This window comes from Heteronotia binoei, chromosome 2 (assembly GCF_032191835.1).
Source record: "Heteronotia binoei isolate CCM8104 ecotype False Entrance Well chromosome 2, APGP_CSIRO_Hbin_v1, whole genome shotgun sequence".
In the NCBI taxonomy this organism is placed as follows: Eukaryota; Metazoa; Chordata; class Lepidosauria; order Squamata; family Gekkonidae; genus Heteronotia; species Heteronotia binoei.
In genome coordinates this window covers 17,850,583-17,867,917 of record NC_083224.1, presented here as the reverse complement: position 1 = coordinate 17,867,917, position 17,335 = coordinate 17,850,583, and the positions used below count along the sequence as shown (strand labels likewise).

General features: G+C 47.1%; 1 protein-coding gene across 1 annotated transcript in view; it reads right to left on the bottom strand.

Annotated features, from left to right (window-relative positions):
• The window catches only part of LOC132567242 (zinc finger protein 91-like), a 257,261-nt gene that overhangs the window by 32,184 nt on the left and 207,742 nt on the right, over window positions 1-17,335 (bottom strand). Inside the window, 2 exon segments of the mRNA XM_060232930.1 lie at window positions 13,769-15,315; window positions 15,813-15,932. Coding sequence (XP_060088913.1) covers window positions 13,769-15,315; window positions 15,813-15,932 — 1,667 coding nt within the window.

The following is a 17,335-nucleotide window of genomic DNA, read 5'->3' as shown; positions in this document are numbered from 1 at the left end:
GTTTTCAGATAGCCGGCTCCAGGTTGACTCAGCCTTCCATCCTTCTGAGGTCGGTAAAATGAGTACCTGGGGGGAAAGCATAGAGGACTGGAGAAGGCAATGGCAAACCACCCCATAAAAGTCCGCCGTGAAAACGTTGTGAAAGCAACGTCACCCCAGAGTCGAAAACGACTACCCTTACTTTTTAAAGTTATAGATGGCACAGGGGACTACCTTTACCTTTTTAAGTTATAGATGGCAGCACAGTTGGGCACGTATTAAACATACTGGAGGTCTCAAAACAGTAATTAAAATAAAGGGTAATATCGCAGCAAAAGTGGTATCACAGTAAGGGCCAGCAAATGGAATAGGACACCCACTGCCTCAACCAAAAGCCTGGCGGAATAGCTCCGTGTTGCAGACCCTACAGAAAGGCAGTAATTCAGTGCGGGCCTAGATCTCTGTAGGGAGCTGATTCCACCAAACCGGGGCCAGGGCCAAAAAGGTCCTGGTTGAGGAAGTTGGATATCCTTCAGATCAGGGATGGTCAGCAGATGTTGTGAGCTGGATCATAATGATCTTCGGGGCATATATGTGGAGAGGCAGTCCCGCAGATATGTCGGTCCCAGGCCGTGTATGACTTAAAATGTCAGAGGTATGTAAAACTTAATCATTCAAGCGGGCTTTTTTACCAAAGCAACAGAATAGCACTGTACAAATGGCTTCACAAAGCTATCTGGATGAATTATTGGGGGCTACTCTATTGGGTACATCTGAAGGTAAACTAGAGCTCAGGGCAAAGTGGGGTTGGACTAGATGACCCTAGAGGTCCCTTCAAACTCTTTTGACTCTATGATTCTATGACTGGAAAGAGCTTAACCATTACAGTCCACCGCTCTTTAAGCACTACTCCAAGCTGGTGTGCCTGAGGTTATGAAGGCTCCCAGACTCCTGGCTTTCCCCAAACTATGTAAAATTTATTCAAGAGGGCTGCTCTACTCAAACAATAGGAAAGCACTGTACAAAAGGCTTCACAAAGCCACTTGGATGAATTAGGGGTCTAGTTTGCTGTAAGTGGTATTCTGCTGGGTAATTTTGCATCATTTATTGGGTTAAGTTAAGAGTAATGCTTTCCTTCTATACTGTTTTTCAGATTCCTGGGAGGTCCCAGAACCCAAATTCTATTTCATTGTTTACTGAATGTACCATCCAATTAAATGGCAGACTATAATGAATGCATTTAGGTGGGTAGCTGTGGTGGTCTGAAGCGGAAAAACAAAGTGTGGCACCGTTCAGACCAAAGCAGTTTTATTCAAAATATAATCTACTCACCTGAATCTGTCTTCATGAAATGCACCGCATTAAGCTGCATGGAATGGAAGTCCATCAGCCTTAAGAAGAACCTTGCACAGTTACAGACCTATAGTTCCTTTCTTACAAAATGCAAAAACCTGGACTAGTTTGAAGCAGCATGCTTGCACACAAAAGCTTACACCTTGAATAAAACCGTTTTGGTCTCAAATATCTTGAATAAAACTTTGTTTGTCCTAAAAGTGCCATTAGACTTAACCTTTGTGCGGGGCTTTTTTTGAGCAGGAATGCAGTTCCTGCTGGCTTGGTGTCAGGAGGTGTGGCCTAATATGCAAATGAGTTCCTGCTGGGCTTTTTCTATTAAAAACCCTATGTGAAACAATGGTGACTTCAGGGGTGTGTGGCCTAATGTGCAAATGAGTTCCTGCAGGGCTTTTTCTACCAAAAAGGCCTTTGTGGTACAATTAATGCAATGAAGTAAAATATGCCCCTCCCCCAAAACTGCAGGTGGGGGGAGCAGCGGCCCAAACGTGCGGTGTTTGGGGCAGGCAGTCAGCACGAAAGATTCTTCCAGTTGTCTGAGGCATTGGGAGCCGTGGCTGGGTGGTTACAACAGAGCCGGCTGGAGCTGAATCCAGCTAAGATGGAGGTCCTGTACCTGAGTCGGGGTGGGTATGAGCATCGAGCTCCCAGCTTTGGATGGTGCCACATTGGTTCCAGCCCAAAAGGTGAGGAGCTTGGGAGTGACCTTGGATGCCTCCCTTTCCATTGAGGCCCAGATCACGATGGTTGCCAGGTCTGCCTTTTGTTATTTTCGGCAGATCAGGCAGCTAGCACCATATCTATCTCCCCAGGACCTGGCTACAGTGATCCATGCAATGGTCACTTCCAGACTAGACTACTTTAACTCGCTCTACGCTGGCTTACCCTTGAGACTGATCCGGAAACTGCAGCGGGTGCAGAATGCAGCGGCTCGCCTGCTAACTGCACCACCTTTACGGGTGGGCATTCGGCCGGCGCTCCACAGTCTGCACTGGCTACCCATCGAGTACCAGATCCGCTTCAAAGTTCTAGTGCTAACATTTAAAGCCTTACGTGGCCTGGGACCAACATACCTGCGGGATCGTCTCTTTCCATATATGCCCAGGAGGTCGTTACGTTCGGCCTCCCAACACCTGTTGGCCATCCCTGGCCCAAGAGACGCCTGCCTCGCCTCAACTAGGGCCAGGGCTTTTTCAGTCCTGGCCCCAACCTGGTAGAATCAGCTCCCTATTGAGATCCGGGCCCTACCTGGCTTATTAGCCTGTAAAACGGAGCTGTTCCGCCAGGCTTTTAGCTGAGGCTGCGGGCGTCTATTCTTGATCTGGTTGGCCTCCCCGGCCAGCACTGTCATCTGTGCTAGAAATTGGAATGAAAACTGCCATCCCTATGAGATATCATGATGTGAGATGGCTAGGCTGGGCAATATAATAATAACAATAATAAATTTTATTTATATCCCGCCCTCCCCGCCGAAGCAGGCTCAGGGCGGCTAACAGGACATGGTATGTACCATGATTATTATACAAGTCAATTATAAAATACAGTTAATAAATACATTTAAAAAACAGTTACATAAAATTTTTAAAAACTACAATAAATTAAAGGTGCTACATTCAGTAAAGTATATTCAGATGGCTAGATGTCGCTATCAGGGTTCCTTATAGGCTTGTTGAAAGAGGGTGGTTTTGCAAGCCCTGCGGAAGTTAAAGTCCCGCAGGGCTCGCACTTCCTCCGGTAGCTGATTCCACCAGTGGGGGGTCATTATTGAGAAGGCCTGCTCCCATATGTGATGCCATGGTAATCTGAGTGCTGTTGAGTTGTCTGTTTTAAAATGTTTTTTATTGTTTTATTATATGTTGTGCTCCGCCCTGAGCCCTACGGGGAATGGGCGGAATAGAAATTCACTAAAATAAAATAAAAATAAATTCTTCCTACGGTGATCGCCCCACGGTGGCTCTTTATTCAATCCAATCGATCTCCTGCGCCCTCTCCCTGGAATGGGACTGGAGCTGACTCGGAACAGATAAAATATTACCCAATAAAACAGTGCAAAATACACAACAAACTTTTTAAAATATGCAACAATGAGCAATCTATCCCAGATAAAACCTCTCCACCCTCAAGCAGGACGGGATGCAGGGATGAGGCTGGCCTAGCTTGTCCCCCCCACACCAGATCGTCTTGCAAGCCCTCCCCCACAAGCGCTGCAGAACCCCCCCACAAGGGGCATGTGCCGGATTAAACCTGTGGAAACCCCTAGGCAATCGAAATCTTGGGGGCCCCCTCACAAATTATCTCAGTGCCCCCACTGCAGCCTGCAGGCACCTTTTTAAAAGCCCCTTTTACTAAGCTGCAGGGGAGAGGCACAGAGAGGCAAACTTGACAACAATGCCAGCAGCACCCGCACCAGGTAAGTCAGGCAAAGAGCAGCTCAGTTGCTGGCTGTGCGTGCAGGCTGCGAGGGATGCAAGCAGGGGGGGGGGGTGAAAGGGGGCAGGGAAAACCCTAGACCAGAGGTGTCAAACATGCAGTTCGGGGGCTGAATCAGGCTCCTATCTGGCCCTCAAGCAACTGGCTGTCTCCTGCTTCCTTCTCCCTCTCTCTTGCTTCCTTCTGCATAACAGCTTGCTTTGCCAGACTTGCTTAATTGCAGAGGAGCTACAGAGCAAAGCCTCTCTTCCTTCTATTGGCTGATGCTCCTTCTCCCCCTAGTCCCTGGGGAAGGAAGGGAAGAGCCAGAGCTTCCTTTGCCCAGGTTCCTGGATCCCATGGGAGGGATACAAAGAAAGCGCCTTTAAGACCAATGAGTGCTAACGTTTCAAGCATGTTTTAAGTTTTTAAAAATATATATATTTGTGTTTGTCTGTGTTCTTGATAAAGTTTATATCCCTGCTACCTGATCTTAAAACAGGTACACACATGGCCCGACCTGACATGGCTCGGCCCAACCCGACATGGCCGGGCCCAACAAGGTCTCATTTATGCCAGATCCGGCCCTCATAACAAATGAGTTCGACACACCTGCCCTAGACTGTCTGGCACCCTAGGCAAGCTAACTTCTGGTGCCCCCCCGCCCCCACAACTGATAACATTACTGAGTCACATGAGGGCTGCTCAATATGGCACCCCCAGAAGGCCAGCGCCCTAGGCAATCCCCTAGTTTGCCTAGTGGAAGGGCCAGCTCTTGGAGGGGGCAGCTGGCCCGGGGACTCTAAAGGTGTATAGTAGACCAGCGCCTACTTGGCCTAATTGTCAGTCCAGCTCTGCCAGGAGCCCCCAAAGGGAAACGCCTACTTAGAGCATCAGGTCGGGAAAGGATTTAAATGCCTCCCTCCCCCGACTCGCCCAAACACGTGGCCAGACCCCAATTCCTCTCTTCGGAGACTGAAAGGACTTACTGGGGATGGACCTTCCCGGGCTTCGTTGGCGTGTCTGAATGTCCCACCCCCCCCCCCCCCGTTCCTCTTTCTGTCTCCGCCCCAACTGCTCCGCTCGGCCTCTCTAGCCAACATCTTGGCTGTTTTAACCCTTTCAACGCTGCAGAGCCCCGGGAAAAGCGCCCTCCCGTCCCGCTAAAGACACCCCTCCTCCCCGTCGCGGGACTGGGCTCCCTTCAGCCCGGCTGCGGTCAGCGACGCCTCTAATGCGGCTCCCTGGGGCTGCTCGGGAGTCCCTCCGCGCAGCCATGTCAGGAAAGGGATAGATAAACACAATGGCAGCACAGTATAGACAGACATTTCGAAAAACAGGAAAGGTCCCCTGTGCAAGCACCAGTCCTTTCCGACTCTGGGGTGACGATGCTTTCACAGCGTTTTCACGGCAGGCTTTTTACGGGGTGGTTTGCCATTGCCTTCCCCAGTCTTTTACACTTTCCCCTCAGCAAGCTGGGTACTCATTTGACCGACCTTGGAAGGATGGAAGGCTGAGTCAACCTCGAGCCGGCTACCTGAAAACCCAGCTTCCGCCGGGGATCGAACTCAGGTCCTGATCAGAGCTTAGGACTGCAGTAAAAAAAGGTAAAGGTAGTCCTCCGTGCAACCACCAGTCGTTTCGGACTCTGGGGTGACGTTGATTTCACAACGTTTTCACGGCAGACTTTTTACAAGGTGGATAGATCCAAGCGGGCAGCCTTGTTGGTCTAAAGCAGTTGAACAAAGCAGGAGTCAAGTTTCACCTTTAAGACCAACCATTTTTTATTTATTCTAAATAAAAATTCGTTGGTCTTAAAGGTGAAACTTGACTCCTGCTTTGTTTTTACGGGGTGGTTTGCCATTGCCTTCTCCAGTCATCTACACTTTCCCCCCAGCAAGCTGGGTACTCCTTTGACCAACCTCGGAAGGATGGAAGGCTGAGTCAACCTCGAGCCGGCTACCTGAAAACCCAGTTTCTGCCAGGGATTGGACTCAGGTCGTGAGCAGAGTTTAGGACTGCAGTACTGCAGCTTTAACACTCTGCTCCAGGGGGCACTATTTAAAAAACTGCGCCCAAAAATACCAAACACTTACCGGTAATACAAAGTACAAAAAATCTATTACTCTCACAATAATAGATTTTTTTTGTACTTTGTATTAAGTGTTTGGTAATTTTGGGGCGCAGTTGTTTTTTGAAATGTCTATCCAGGAAAGGGAAGCTGAGAAAGTGGCTTCCAGTCCTTTCCTTCCTCCTCCGTCCAGAAAGAAGGCCTGGAAGGCTCGAAGGGGTGTGGGGGAGAAACTTGCACTGTTTTTGGAATAGAAGAGCCTGGATGAATAACTTTCTCTGGCCCCGGGGAGAGGAAACGCCAGACCTCCAGGGCAGGCAGCAAAGGGCCAGAGCAGGGGAGGGAACGTTGGCTCTCCGGATGTTTTTTTTTTGCCTACAACTCCCATCAGCCCCAGCCATTGGCCATGCTGGCTAGGGCTGATGGGAGTTGTAGGCAAAAAACATCTGGAGAGCCAACGTTCCCTACCCCTGACAGAGCAGAGCCCAGATGCCGAGAAAGGAGACTGCATTAATAGGGATCCCCACCACCACCCTTCAGCACGTGTTGGGTGCACCCCGCAGAATTGAACTCCCCGCTTGCAGCCCCAGAGAGAGAGAGAAGGGGGAAGAGGGGAAGCCCCCCTCCTTGGAAGGAGAAGAGCGGCTGGCAGCAGGAAAACCGGGGAAGAGGGAAGGGAGGACGAGGGAGGGATGCCAGCCTCCAGGTGGGACCTGGGGATCCTCTCCAGGCTATAGAGATCAATTCCCCTGGAGGACATGGATGCTTTGGGGGGTGGACTCCAAGGCATTGTCCTCAGCTGAGTTTGCTGTCCACTCCAGGCTTCATCCCCAAAACTCCAGGAATTTCCCATCCTGAAGCTGGCAAGGCTAAGAGAGAGAGAGAGACCACTCCTCCTCCTCCTCCTTCTCCCCACACGCATCTAGGAGCAGGGGGTGGGGTGTGTTCCCTTTGGCCACCTGAAGCCGCAGATGTGGGGGGGGGGCGTTGCTTAAGGGAGCCACAAAGCAGAGAAGGAAAGGGTTTCGGTGTTTTTAGGCTGGGCTCAGGTACAGTTGCCAACCTCCCTTTGGGGCCTGCAAATCTCCCAGAATTCCAGCTGATCTCCAGGCAACAGAAAATGGCTATTTGTCCCGGTGGGCTCCAATAAACACTGTGGGAGGTCCCACTCCTTCTCCAACCCCTCCTCTCCACCCCCCAAATCTTCAGATATTTCCCACCCAGGAGTTGGCAACCCTAGTTCCCCTCTGCTGTCACCCATGGCAGCTGGCCAGAGGTGTGCAAGCAAGAGGCAGTGGGGGAAGTTAAGAAAAGGGGAGCTGGGTGAAAGTTGGGTATAGATGATTCCTCATAAATGTGTGCGGTGCAATCAATAGCTATAGCGTGATCTGTGACTGGACAGTGAATATGGGTCACGAAATACAAAAATCATGAGGATCCAAGAGAATCTGTGCTTTGAAACCACATTTTTGTGCCTTGGCAGTGCCATAAAGCAGTGGATCTGATTTTTGTGGCACTTTCAATTGTTATTGAAGATGATCTGTGATAAGAGAGTATCACTTATCATGTCTGTAGCCACAGATTCAATACAAGAATCAAGGATCTACTTCTTTCTGGTGTTCCCATGGTTCCAAAGCATGGGTTCTCAGGATTTTTGTATTGGTTCAGCCCAGACTCACCATCAATCACATCATCTGTCAGACCCAGAGGCAAGGAAAAGACAAGTAAAGTTCAAGATCTTTATTCCGGCATCTTAGGCAGATACAGGTGTTGTCGGAACTGGCTCTCCCGCCAGTTCCTTGCTCTTATAACCCCTTGCCCTGACCATTATAATTCATGTCAAGCACGCCAAGGAGAGTGCATATGGGGGGGACTAATATGGGGGGGACTAAATGCAAAGATCCTGAGGATCCACAAGGACCCATTGCTTGGAAATACTTTTTTGCACTGCGGCAAGAACACTTGAGTGGAAGATCCATGATTTTGGGGGTATGGATTTTTGAGGAGTGGACAGTATATACAATGGGGTAATGAATTTTACATAACTCATTGCAAAGACAAGAAACAGTGGACCCACAATTTTTGTGTTGTCATCTGCTGGTAGGAAGATGATGTCAAAAATCTCTCCATTTTGTTCCTCTTACCATATGTATCCAAACAGTTAACCAGTATACAATGCTAACACTTGTGCTTTTCTATGCTAGCTTTGAAGCATCCCCGTTGCTTATCGGGAGGGAGGTTGGCATGTCTGGGAACTTACTAGTTGCTATGTAACCAAGGTCAGGAGAGCTGGAGATGTAACCAAAGGGTGATAACAAGCACCTGGGGTGATGACTGAATAGTAGCGAATGTGCGCAAAATCCCCACTTTAGCTTGGCGCGCTTGACTTGAATTATAACGGTCAGGGCAAGGGGTTATAAGAGCAAGGAACTGGCGGGAGAGCCAGTTCCGACAATGCCTGTATCTGCCTAGGATGCTGGAATAGAGATCTTGAACTTTGTCTTTTCCTTGCCTCTGGGTCTGACAGATGATGTGACTTGAATTATAACGGTCAGGGCAAGGGGTTATAAGAGCAAGGAACTGGCGGGAGAGCCAGTTCCGACAATGCCTGTATCTGCCTAGGATGCTGGAATAGAGATCTTGAACTTTGTCTTTTCCTTGCCTCTGGGTCTGACAGATGATGTGATTGATGGTGAGTCTGGGCTGAACCAAAACAAAAATCCCAAGGATCCATGCTTTGGAACCATGGGAACACCAGAAAGCAGTGGATCCTTGATTCTTGTATTGAATCTATGGCTACAGACATGATAAGTGAATTGATGATAAATTTGATGTGACCCAATGCAGAAATTCTGAGGATCCATGAGGACAGGTTGTTTGTAACCACATTTTTGCACCATGACGGAGCCAAAGAGATGTGGATATAGAGATTTCTGTGTTGCAAAATGTGGCCATAGCCATGATATATGATTGGATGCTGATTTGGGGATGTTAAATATCCAGAGTATCCATGGTAATCTGTTCTTTGGGACTACATTTTGGTGCTGGAGCAGCAGCACAAACAAGCAGAGTTGTGGATTTTTCGGTGCCATCTGTGGGTATTGACATGACATGTGAATTGATGATGAGTTGTGGGGGGGATGTAATACAAACATCCTGAAGATCCATGAAAATCCATGCTTACGAACTATGTTTTTGTGATGTGGTAGTGCCATGAAATTGTGGATCCATGCTTTTTGTGGCAAAAACTGTAGCTACAGATATGATCAGTGACTTGGTGGTGAATTCATGGTACCCCAACACAAAAATCTGGATCTGAGTTCAAATCTTTTGTAGGCCTGGAAAGTCTTTGGATGCCCTTTAACCTCTCGCATTTCCAGGCTAACAGATCTTGCAAGATAGTTGTAAAGATTCAATATGGGGGGGGGGGGGCGGCTTCTTCAAAGAGATGTGTTTGATAGGTGTGGGAATTAGCAAACATTAGTGGGATGCCTCTCATTTCTTCCTCTCCCACTATTTCCTTTTCCTGAAAGACCCCTTAACCTCTTTTCCTGCTTCCTTCTCTCCTTCCCACCCAACAGCCAACCTACTTTTATCTGCCCCTTTGTCTTCATTTTCCCTCTCCCTCCCCCAAACACCCTCCACCTAGGAAAGCTATGCCCCAGTTGTGTGATGCTGGCCCCTGGGCCAGGCCAATTTGCTTAGTAGGGAACCCTCAAGGATTTGGGGGGGGGTCACCTCACATTCCCCTCTGCCCCACCCTCCACTCCCCTTCCTCTTGGCAATCCCCATATCCTCTCCCCTTTCCCTGAGAGCCAGTTTGGTGTAGTGGTTAGGTGTGCAGACTCTTATCTGGGAGAACCGGGTTTGATTCCCCGCTCCTCCACTTTCTGGAATGGCCTTGCGTTAGCCATAGCTATCGCAGGAGTTGTCCTTGAAAGGGGAGCTACTGTGAGAGCCCTCTCAGCCCCCCCCCCCATCTTACAGGGTGTCTGTTGTGGGGGGAGAAGATATAGGAGACTGTAAGCCACTCGGAGTCTCTGATTCAGAGAGAAGGGCAGGGTACAAATCTACAGTCTTTTTCCTTATTCTCTCCTTCTCAGCCGTTCACCAACCGACCTTTTATCTGCTCTCCTCTCGTCATCACCTATGTACTTCATTTATACCTTTATATCATTCTTTATACCCTTGTATCATTCTTCTCTGCTCCTTTTTATCCTCACAACTGTGTAAAAGCACGTTAGACTGAAACCATTTGACTAGTTCGTAATCACCCGGAGAGCTTCTACAATAAGTTGGGGATTCAAACCTTGGTGAAACAGGTGGAGATTTATTAAATCATTAAAGAATCAGGATAGCCCTTGGCAACACAATCCCTATATAGCATTAAAACAAAAAAGCTAACTTCTCTATCTGATACTTCAATACCTGGTGAAGTTTCCAAGACCAAGGTAGAGACTTAAGCATTTTCTGCATAGCTCTTCTGCAGTGAGGCTTGGCATAGTCGGGGCATCTGTCTCATGAAATCGCAGACTCAGCATGGCTTCCCTCTGGTCCATGGCTTCATTATAGGCTCTTGCCTTCTGTTGCCAGGTGATATAACAAATCCTATGATGGAGCACACTCATTGAAACCCTCTAGAACAGGGTTTCCAAAACTCCCCCCTGCTCCCGATGGCCTGGTTCTTTCCCTGTGGTCCGGGTGGAGAACGTTCAGGGAGCGATACAGAGACTGTGCACTGTCCAGGAGCTTTTCCCGCCCTCTCTGATGTTTCCGAACATCAGAGGGACGAGGGAGGGCTTCTGGCCAGTGCACAGTGTCTGTAGCACTCCCTGAATGTCCTCCATCCGGACCACAGGGAAAGAACTGGGCGGTGGGAGGGAAGTTTTGGAAATAGAGAGGGGATAAATGGGGAGGAGGCTGTCGGGCCACCCCTGGTGAGCCGGTATTGAGGCTTCTGTGGCCCAATACTGGGTCGTGACCCTGCAAATGGGAAACACTGCTCTAGAACAGGGGTGGCCAACGGTAGCTCTCCAGATGCTTTTTGCCTACAACTCCCATCAGCCCCAGCCATTGGCCATGATGGTTGAGGCTGATGGGAGTTGTAGGCAAAAAACATCTGGAGAGCTACTGTTGGCCAGCCCTGCTCTAGAAGATTATGACAGCGTTCTTCCCTTCCCGTTTGGTGAACCCCAGGAAGAGCTAATGATCATTCTTCACGCTGGCCTTGAAGAAGAAGAATTGCAGATTTATACCCCACCCTTCTCTCTGAATCAGAGACTCAGAGCAGCTTACAATCTCCCATATCTTCTCCCCCGACAACAGACACCATGTGAGGTGGGTGGGGCTGAGAGGGCTCTCACAGCAGCTGCCCTTTCAAGGACAGCTCTGCCAGAGCTATGGCTGACCCAAGGCCATGCCAGCAGGTGCAAGTGGAGGAGTGGGGAATCAAACCCAGTTCTCCCAGATAAGAGTCCACACACTTAGCCACTACACCAAACTGGCTGACAGAAGGAGATACGGTGTAGGCAGGGAAGCCCAATGACAGACACACGCAAGTGGGAATAGGCCCAATAGGATTCACATTCACCCTTGGGAGGAAACAGAGTGCTTTGCCTCACAAGACTGACTCATTGTTCCCAGATCCGTCTGGCTTTAATTGGTTTGCCCTTGAAATCATGAAAGCCAGGTTGTTTCCAAAAACATAAGGCAGGAAGAAAGCCCTCTTAATCTATTATTTATTTATTTAACTTATGTGCTGCCCTATCCAATACATGAGCTCAGGGCAGCTCACACCACCTGATAAAACAATCAAGCAATTTAAACAAAACAAGATGGCATCCAAACAAAAATGATCTAATATCTTCTGTGATGTTATAATTCAGGCAGGGGCCTGAATTATAGCAGTTCTAAACAGATAGTGGGAGATACCTAGAATATAGCACTCTGCAGATAATAAACAGAGTCTGGAAGGCACTGGGCAGGTGCCAAGGGCTGGGGAGGCCAAGATGGATTAATGCCCACTGCCTAACCCAAAGGCCTGGCGGAATAACTCCATCTTATGTAGTCCCTATGGAATTCTAGTAATTCTTGCAGGGCCCTGATCTCAAGTGAGAGCAGGGATATTTTTTTGGGAAAAGAGGTGCAGGAACTGTCAAGAGGGAAATGGAGAAACAGACAGGTGCCCCTTATGAACTTTTAAACATGTTCTGAGAATGTTGTTTCCACAAGGAGTTTCTGGAGCTCCATTCTGCTGTGTTCCCTCTGGGGAAAAAGCCCAGAGTGGAAGCATGTTTCACCTGGCCAGAATCAGGACCAAAAAGCTAAGAGGCTGAGGACATCTCCCCCTTCATCTGAAACTAATCCAGATATCCTTATAATCTACATGCAGACTTAAGAGATAGGGAGATGGAATGCATTGTTTACACGTTTGCCAACTGGAAACCATTCTGCTGGAAATCCATGGTTGGGGATGAGAAATATACCTGTTAGGGTGAGGGAAGGTGCTGGTTTTATTTTCTCATTTTACTTTATTCAATGATGCTACGAATGTTCTGTAGAAAGGATTCGGATATTGAAGAGAAGTACTATTGATAACACGATTCCCAGGTAAAATTTCGTGTTTCGATTAATAACTTCTTCTGATCAATATACTTCGTTAATCTGGAACCAATCTTCAGAGGTAATTTACATGCAGTAAATCAAGTCTCACTCTTTCTTGGGCTCCTTTTCCCCAAAAAACCCTGCCAACCAATCACAGGGACATCAGGAAACCTGGGAAATGTAGCCCCCCCCCCCCCCCGCCTCCCTGTATCTACTCCTACACAGGCTTCTCCTTGCCCTCTAGGCCACACTAGGCCTCAGATCATGACAGAAGATCAGGTTTCTAAGCAGGAATGAACTGCAAGGAAAGGAGTGGGAACAGTCTGGAAATTGGATTAGTGTGGATGCATCAAACCAAGGTAGTAGGAGAAATAGGCAGGTTTAGGAGGTCTAGTCATTGACAGGTATCTGAAGAATCTGTGGAGACTTGATTTTTGTGGTCAAGTGAGCTACTGTTGAGTGTCTATATTCCATGTGTATGATTTTGGGTGAACCTCTTTAAATGGCGAATAAACCCTGCTTCACAAACAAAAACGCTTCCAGGGTGGAGAAAAAAGTTGCTGATTGAGTATTTTCGGAGTGGGAAGAGAAGCAGGGGAAGGGAGATGGACAGGAAAAGTTTCTTTAAGGTGGGAGGCGTTCTGAAAGTGGAGTCTACATTGTCAGTCAGTACATTTGGGAAAATGGGACATTCGCACTACTTCCCACCTACCAATCAAAAGATGCTATGAATCGCAGGTTGGTGGGAGAGCAGTGTGGTGCTGTATGGAGAAGGATAAGCTTTCTGGAGCTGGTATTAGTAAATGTTATCAGTTTTTAGGTTCAAACTACCCCCACCTTAAGACTTTGCTTCTAAAATTCTGTATATGTTTGGAACAACGTATATCTGTGAAAAGCTCCATTCCAGAATAAATGTCCATAATTCAAAAGTACATTCACAGCTAACAGAAACACACCTAAACAGCACACTCAAGATTGCTACAGAACAGACATTGACTCTAGATTTTGATGCAGTAATTCAGAGAAAGAAATGTCAGTTATTGAAGACCGCTAAATAAAGGAGATAGTGTAAAGTTGATCATTCTTTAAGTACGTATGTTTGTATACTGAGTAAAAAATAATATTGTATATTGGGTTGGCCTATGTTCTTCCTAAAGTTTATATCTCTGGTGCCTGGCATTACACTGTAGGGCACACATGGGACATCAACAAAGTGACATTTCTGCCAGATAGTTGTAAAAAAATTGAGTTCAACACCCTTAGGCAAAAAAGTGACATGGTTTTTCCCCTGTATGGGTTCTCAGATGTTGTTGAAGATAACCACATTGACAGAATCTCTTTCTATTCTGAAACTTTTTGTCCTATGTGGACTCCCTGATGTTTTTGAAAATTGGTACTGTGACTGAATCTCTTCCCACATTCTGAGCATTCAAAAGGCTTCTCTCCTGTGTGGGTTCTTTGATGCTGTTGAAGATTGTTACTCTTGCTGAATTTCTTCCCACACTCAAAGCATTCAAAAGGCTTTTCCCCTGTGTGGGTTCTTTGATGACATTGAAGATTACCACGCTGACTGAATCTCTTCCCACACTCTGAGCATTCAAAAGGCTTCTCCCCTGTGTGGGTTCTTTGATGGTTTTGAAGATAGCCACTGCGGCTGAAACTCTTCCCACACTCAGAGCATTTAAAAGGCTTCTCCCCTGTATGCATTCTTTGATGCTGTTGAAGAGTGCTACTCTGACTGAATCTCTTCCCACACTGTGAGCATTCAAAAGGCTTCTCCCCTGTGTGGGTTCGTAGATGACTTTGAAGATCACTACTCTGAATGAATCTCTTCCCACACTCTGGGCATTCAAAAGGCTTCTCCCCTCTGTGGGTTCTTAGGTGACTCTGAAGTCGCTGACTCTCCTGGAATCTCTTCCCACACTCTGAGCATTCAAAAGGTTTCTCTCCTGTGTGAGTTCTTAGATGACTTTGAAGACCGCTATTATGACTAAATCTCTTCCCACACTCCGAGCATTCAAAAGGTTTCTTTCCTAGGTGGTTTCTCTGATGCTGTTGAAGACTGCTATTGTAACTGAATCTCTTCCCACACTCTGAGCATTCAAAAGGTTTATCTTCTATATGGGTTCTTTGATGCTGTTGAAGACTGCCACTGTGACTGAATCTCTTCCCACACTCTGAGCATTCAAAAGGCTTCTCCCCTGTGTGGGTCCTTAGATGACTTTGAAGATTGCTACTCTGACTGAATCTCTTCCCACACTCTGAGCATTCAAAAGGCTTCTCCCCTGTGTGGGTCCTTAGATGACTTTGAAGACTGCTACTCTGACTGAATCTTTTCCCACACTCAGAACATTCAAAAGGCTTCTCTCCTGTGTGGGTTCTTAGATGACTTTGAAGATTGCCATTCTGACTGAATCTCTTCCCACACTCCGAGCATTCAAAAGGCTTCTCCCCTGTGTGGGTTTTTTGGTGCTGTTTAAGAAACAAATTATGACTGAATTTCTTTCCAAACTCTGAACATTCAAAATGTTTCTCTGCTTTGTGGATCCTTTGGTGCACAAGGAGTTGTGATTTGTATCTGAAGTACTTTCCACACTGAAGGCATTTACATGCCTTCATTAGACTGTGCTTTGAAAAATGTATATTATATTGGGTTTGATCTGAGAAGTTCATTCCACACTCTAAGCACTCGTAAGTTTCCTCCAACCTGTGAATTACATCTTGGAAATCCCTCCCTTGGCAAGGAACAGATTTATCCGTCTTCTTTATCCTGTGCCTGACTTTCTGCGTCTGAGGCCTCCTTTGCATCCTGATGTTTCTTCTCACATCTTTGTTATTTATATCATGCGGTGATAAATGATGCAGTTTCTCATCCTCCTCATTCCTCTGATCATCTCCTGCTGGAATAAAGAGAAAGATCTTCTGTTAGAATCCACACCAGGAAGTCTGCTGTGCTTCTGAAGTTTTATCTACGCTTCATATATTTCAGTGTCTTTCTCCTGTTGTACACTGAAGTGTACAATAATACACACTTTGAAAGTATAGTAAGTGTCCCTTATCAGAAAGGCTTGGTTGGGACTCTTACCATTTTTATGGCTCCCCACCTGTGTGGCTTCTTTGATGTGAAAAAAGGTCTGTTTTATGATGGAAGCTGTTCTTCTACCCCAAGCAATTATACAATTGCTTTCCTAAGGGAGTTAGCATCTGCAAGATGACATTTATTCTCTGCCTGAAGGTCTTTGCAAATGCATACATTCATTTCCCTTTTCCCTGTGGTGGTTTCTCTGGTTCAGACAGAGACCTTTGTTTTTTCTTTTGGTGACTGACCTTTCTTCATGGATTGGGGATTCAGGAAGGACCCCTCTTTGGCAAGGAATAGGCTTATCCCTCCCCTTACCTGCGTGGCTTTCCTCCTGCCTCTGTGGTCCATCTCCATAGGTTTCTTCAGCATCTTCATTCTTGATTTTTTTCAACGAGAACCCCTGGAATTCCCCAGCTGTCTCCTCTACATCTGCTGCTGGAATAAAGAGTTTCAATCAGCACTCATGCAAGAAGCCCAGCCACCAGTAAGGCACTCCTCTCTCCTGGGTCTCCATTACTTTTATAAGATCTTCTTTCCTACCCAACTGAGCTGCTGCCCACACCTTATCCCTGCCAGGCCCTCCAGTAGAGCTGTTTTGATATTCTACCCATCCCACCTCTCCCCAAACAGATCTTAAGGGGGGAAAGTAGCAAAGAATGACTTCCCCGCTGCGCCCATTTGACTTGCTGTGCAGCTCTTATGACTCTCTGCTCTTCAAGATGAAATACAAGACGTTATCATGAAATCCAGTCCTGCAACTGCACTGAGAGTTTCCTTCAAGTTCTGAAGAGAGCCAGGAGGAGCGGTTTTCAGCCTCCCCCAAATAAATCTTTTCTGTGGTTCTAACCAGGATCTAACCAAGTGAACCCCACAGTGCAGAGGGGGACCCTGTCATTTTTGGAAGAGGTGCCATTTGTTGGGGCAGGTAATGAGAAAACCAGCCCTGCAGTGCAAAGCCACCTTTCATTCATTCATTCATTCATTCATTCATTCATTCATTCATTCATTCATTCATTCATATCCCGCCCTTCCCACGAAGGTGGTTTAGGGCGGCTCACAACAGATAGTCAAACATAAAATTAAACTAGCATTTAAATATATAAACATTTAAAACATTCAAAACATTTAAAACATTAAACAGTACAACAGTATGTATTCTCAAGGTCCAGAGCACTTTATTGCTATTCCTGGGCCAATCTCTACACCGCAGCTGGGCTTATTGTCTAATGCCCAGCAATTTCTAAATCATCCAGGCATTTCTGCCTTTCCTAGAAGCACTGAGTCAGCCTGTCTCTCTGGAAAGGAGTGTATCTTGCTCTCAGCAAGAGATAACCAGAAGACTGGCTTATCGGGCCTCAAGGTCATTAACTTGTTCCAGTAGAGTAAGAGCCTCTGACAGCCCATCCCAGAGGAACACAAAGTGACAAAAAGTCCAGATAAGGCCTCAGAAGGTCTGTCATGTTCCATCTTCCCAAAACATCTGTAACATGCAGGGAACACGCACTGAATATACAGATATGCAATACATGTTCAGCATGGCCTGGGTGGTGTAACTGAAACACGGAGAAGCTAGTTTGGCAGATTCTTAGAGCAGCACAGGGGTGCCGTGGTTTCAGCCTTCTTCTTTTGGGACATGGGGCCAGCCGGCTTTGGAGAAACCCAGGCATCTGAGCGCACTGAGTGGACAGGTATACCTGCTTTTCTGTGTCTGTGTTTTTCTGTGGCAGACACTTTCCTGCCTCATGGAGTTGAGAGGGACTTAGCCTTTGGGAAGGAGTTGGTCGCTTGCTTCTTAGGAAGATGGGAGGTTGTGGTAGCACTTTCTCTGTCCTGTTGTG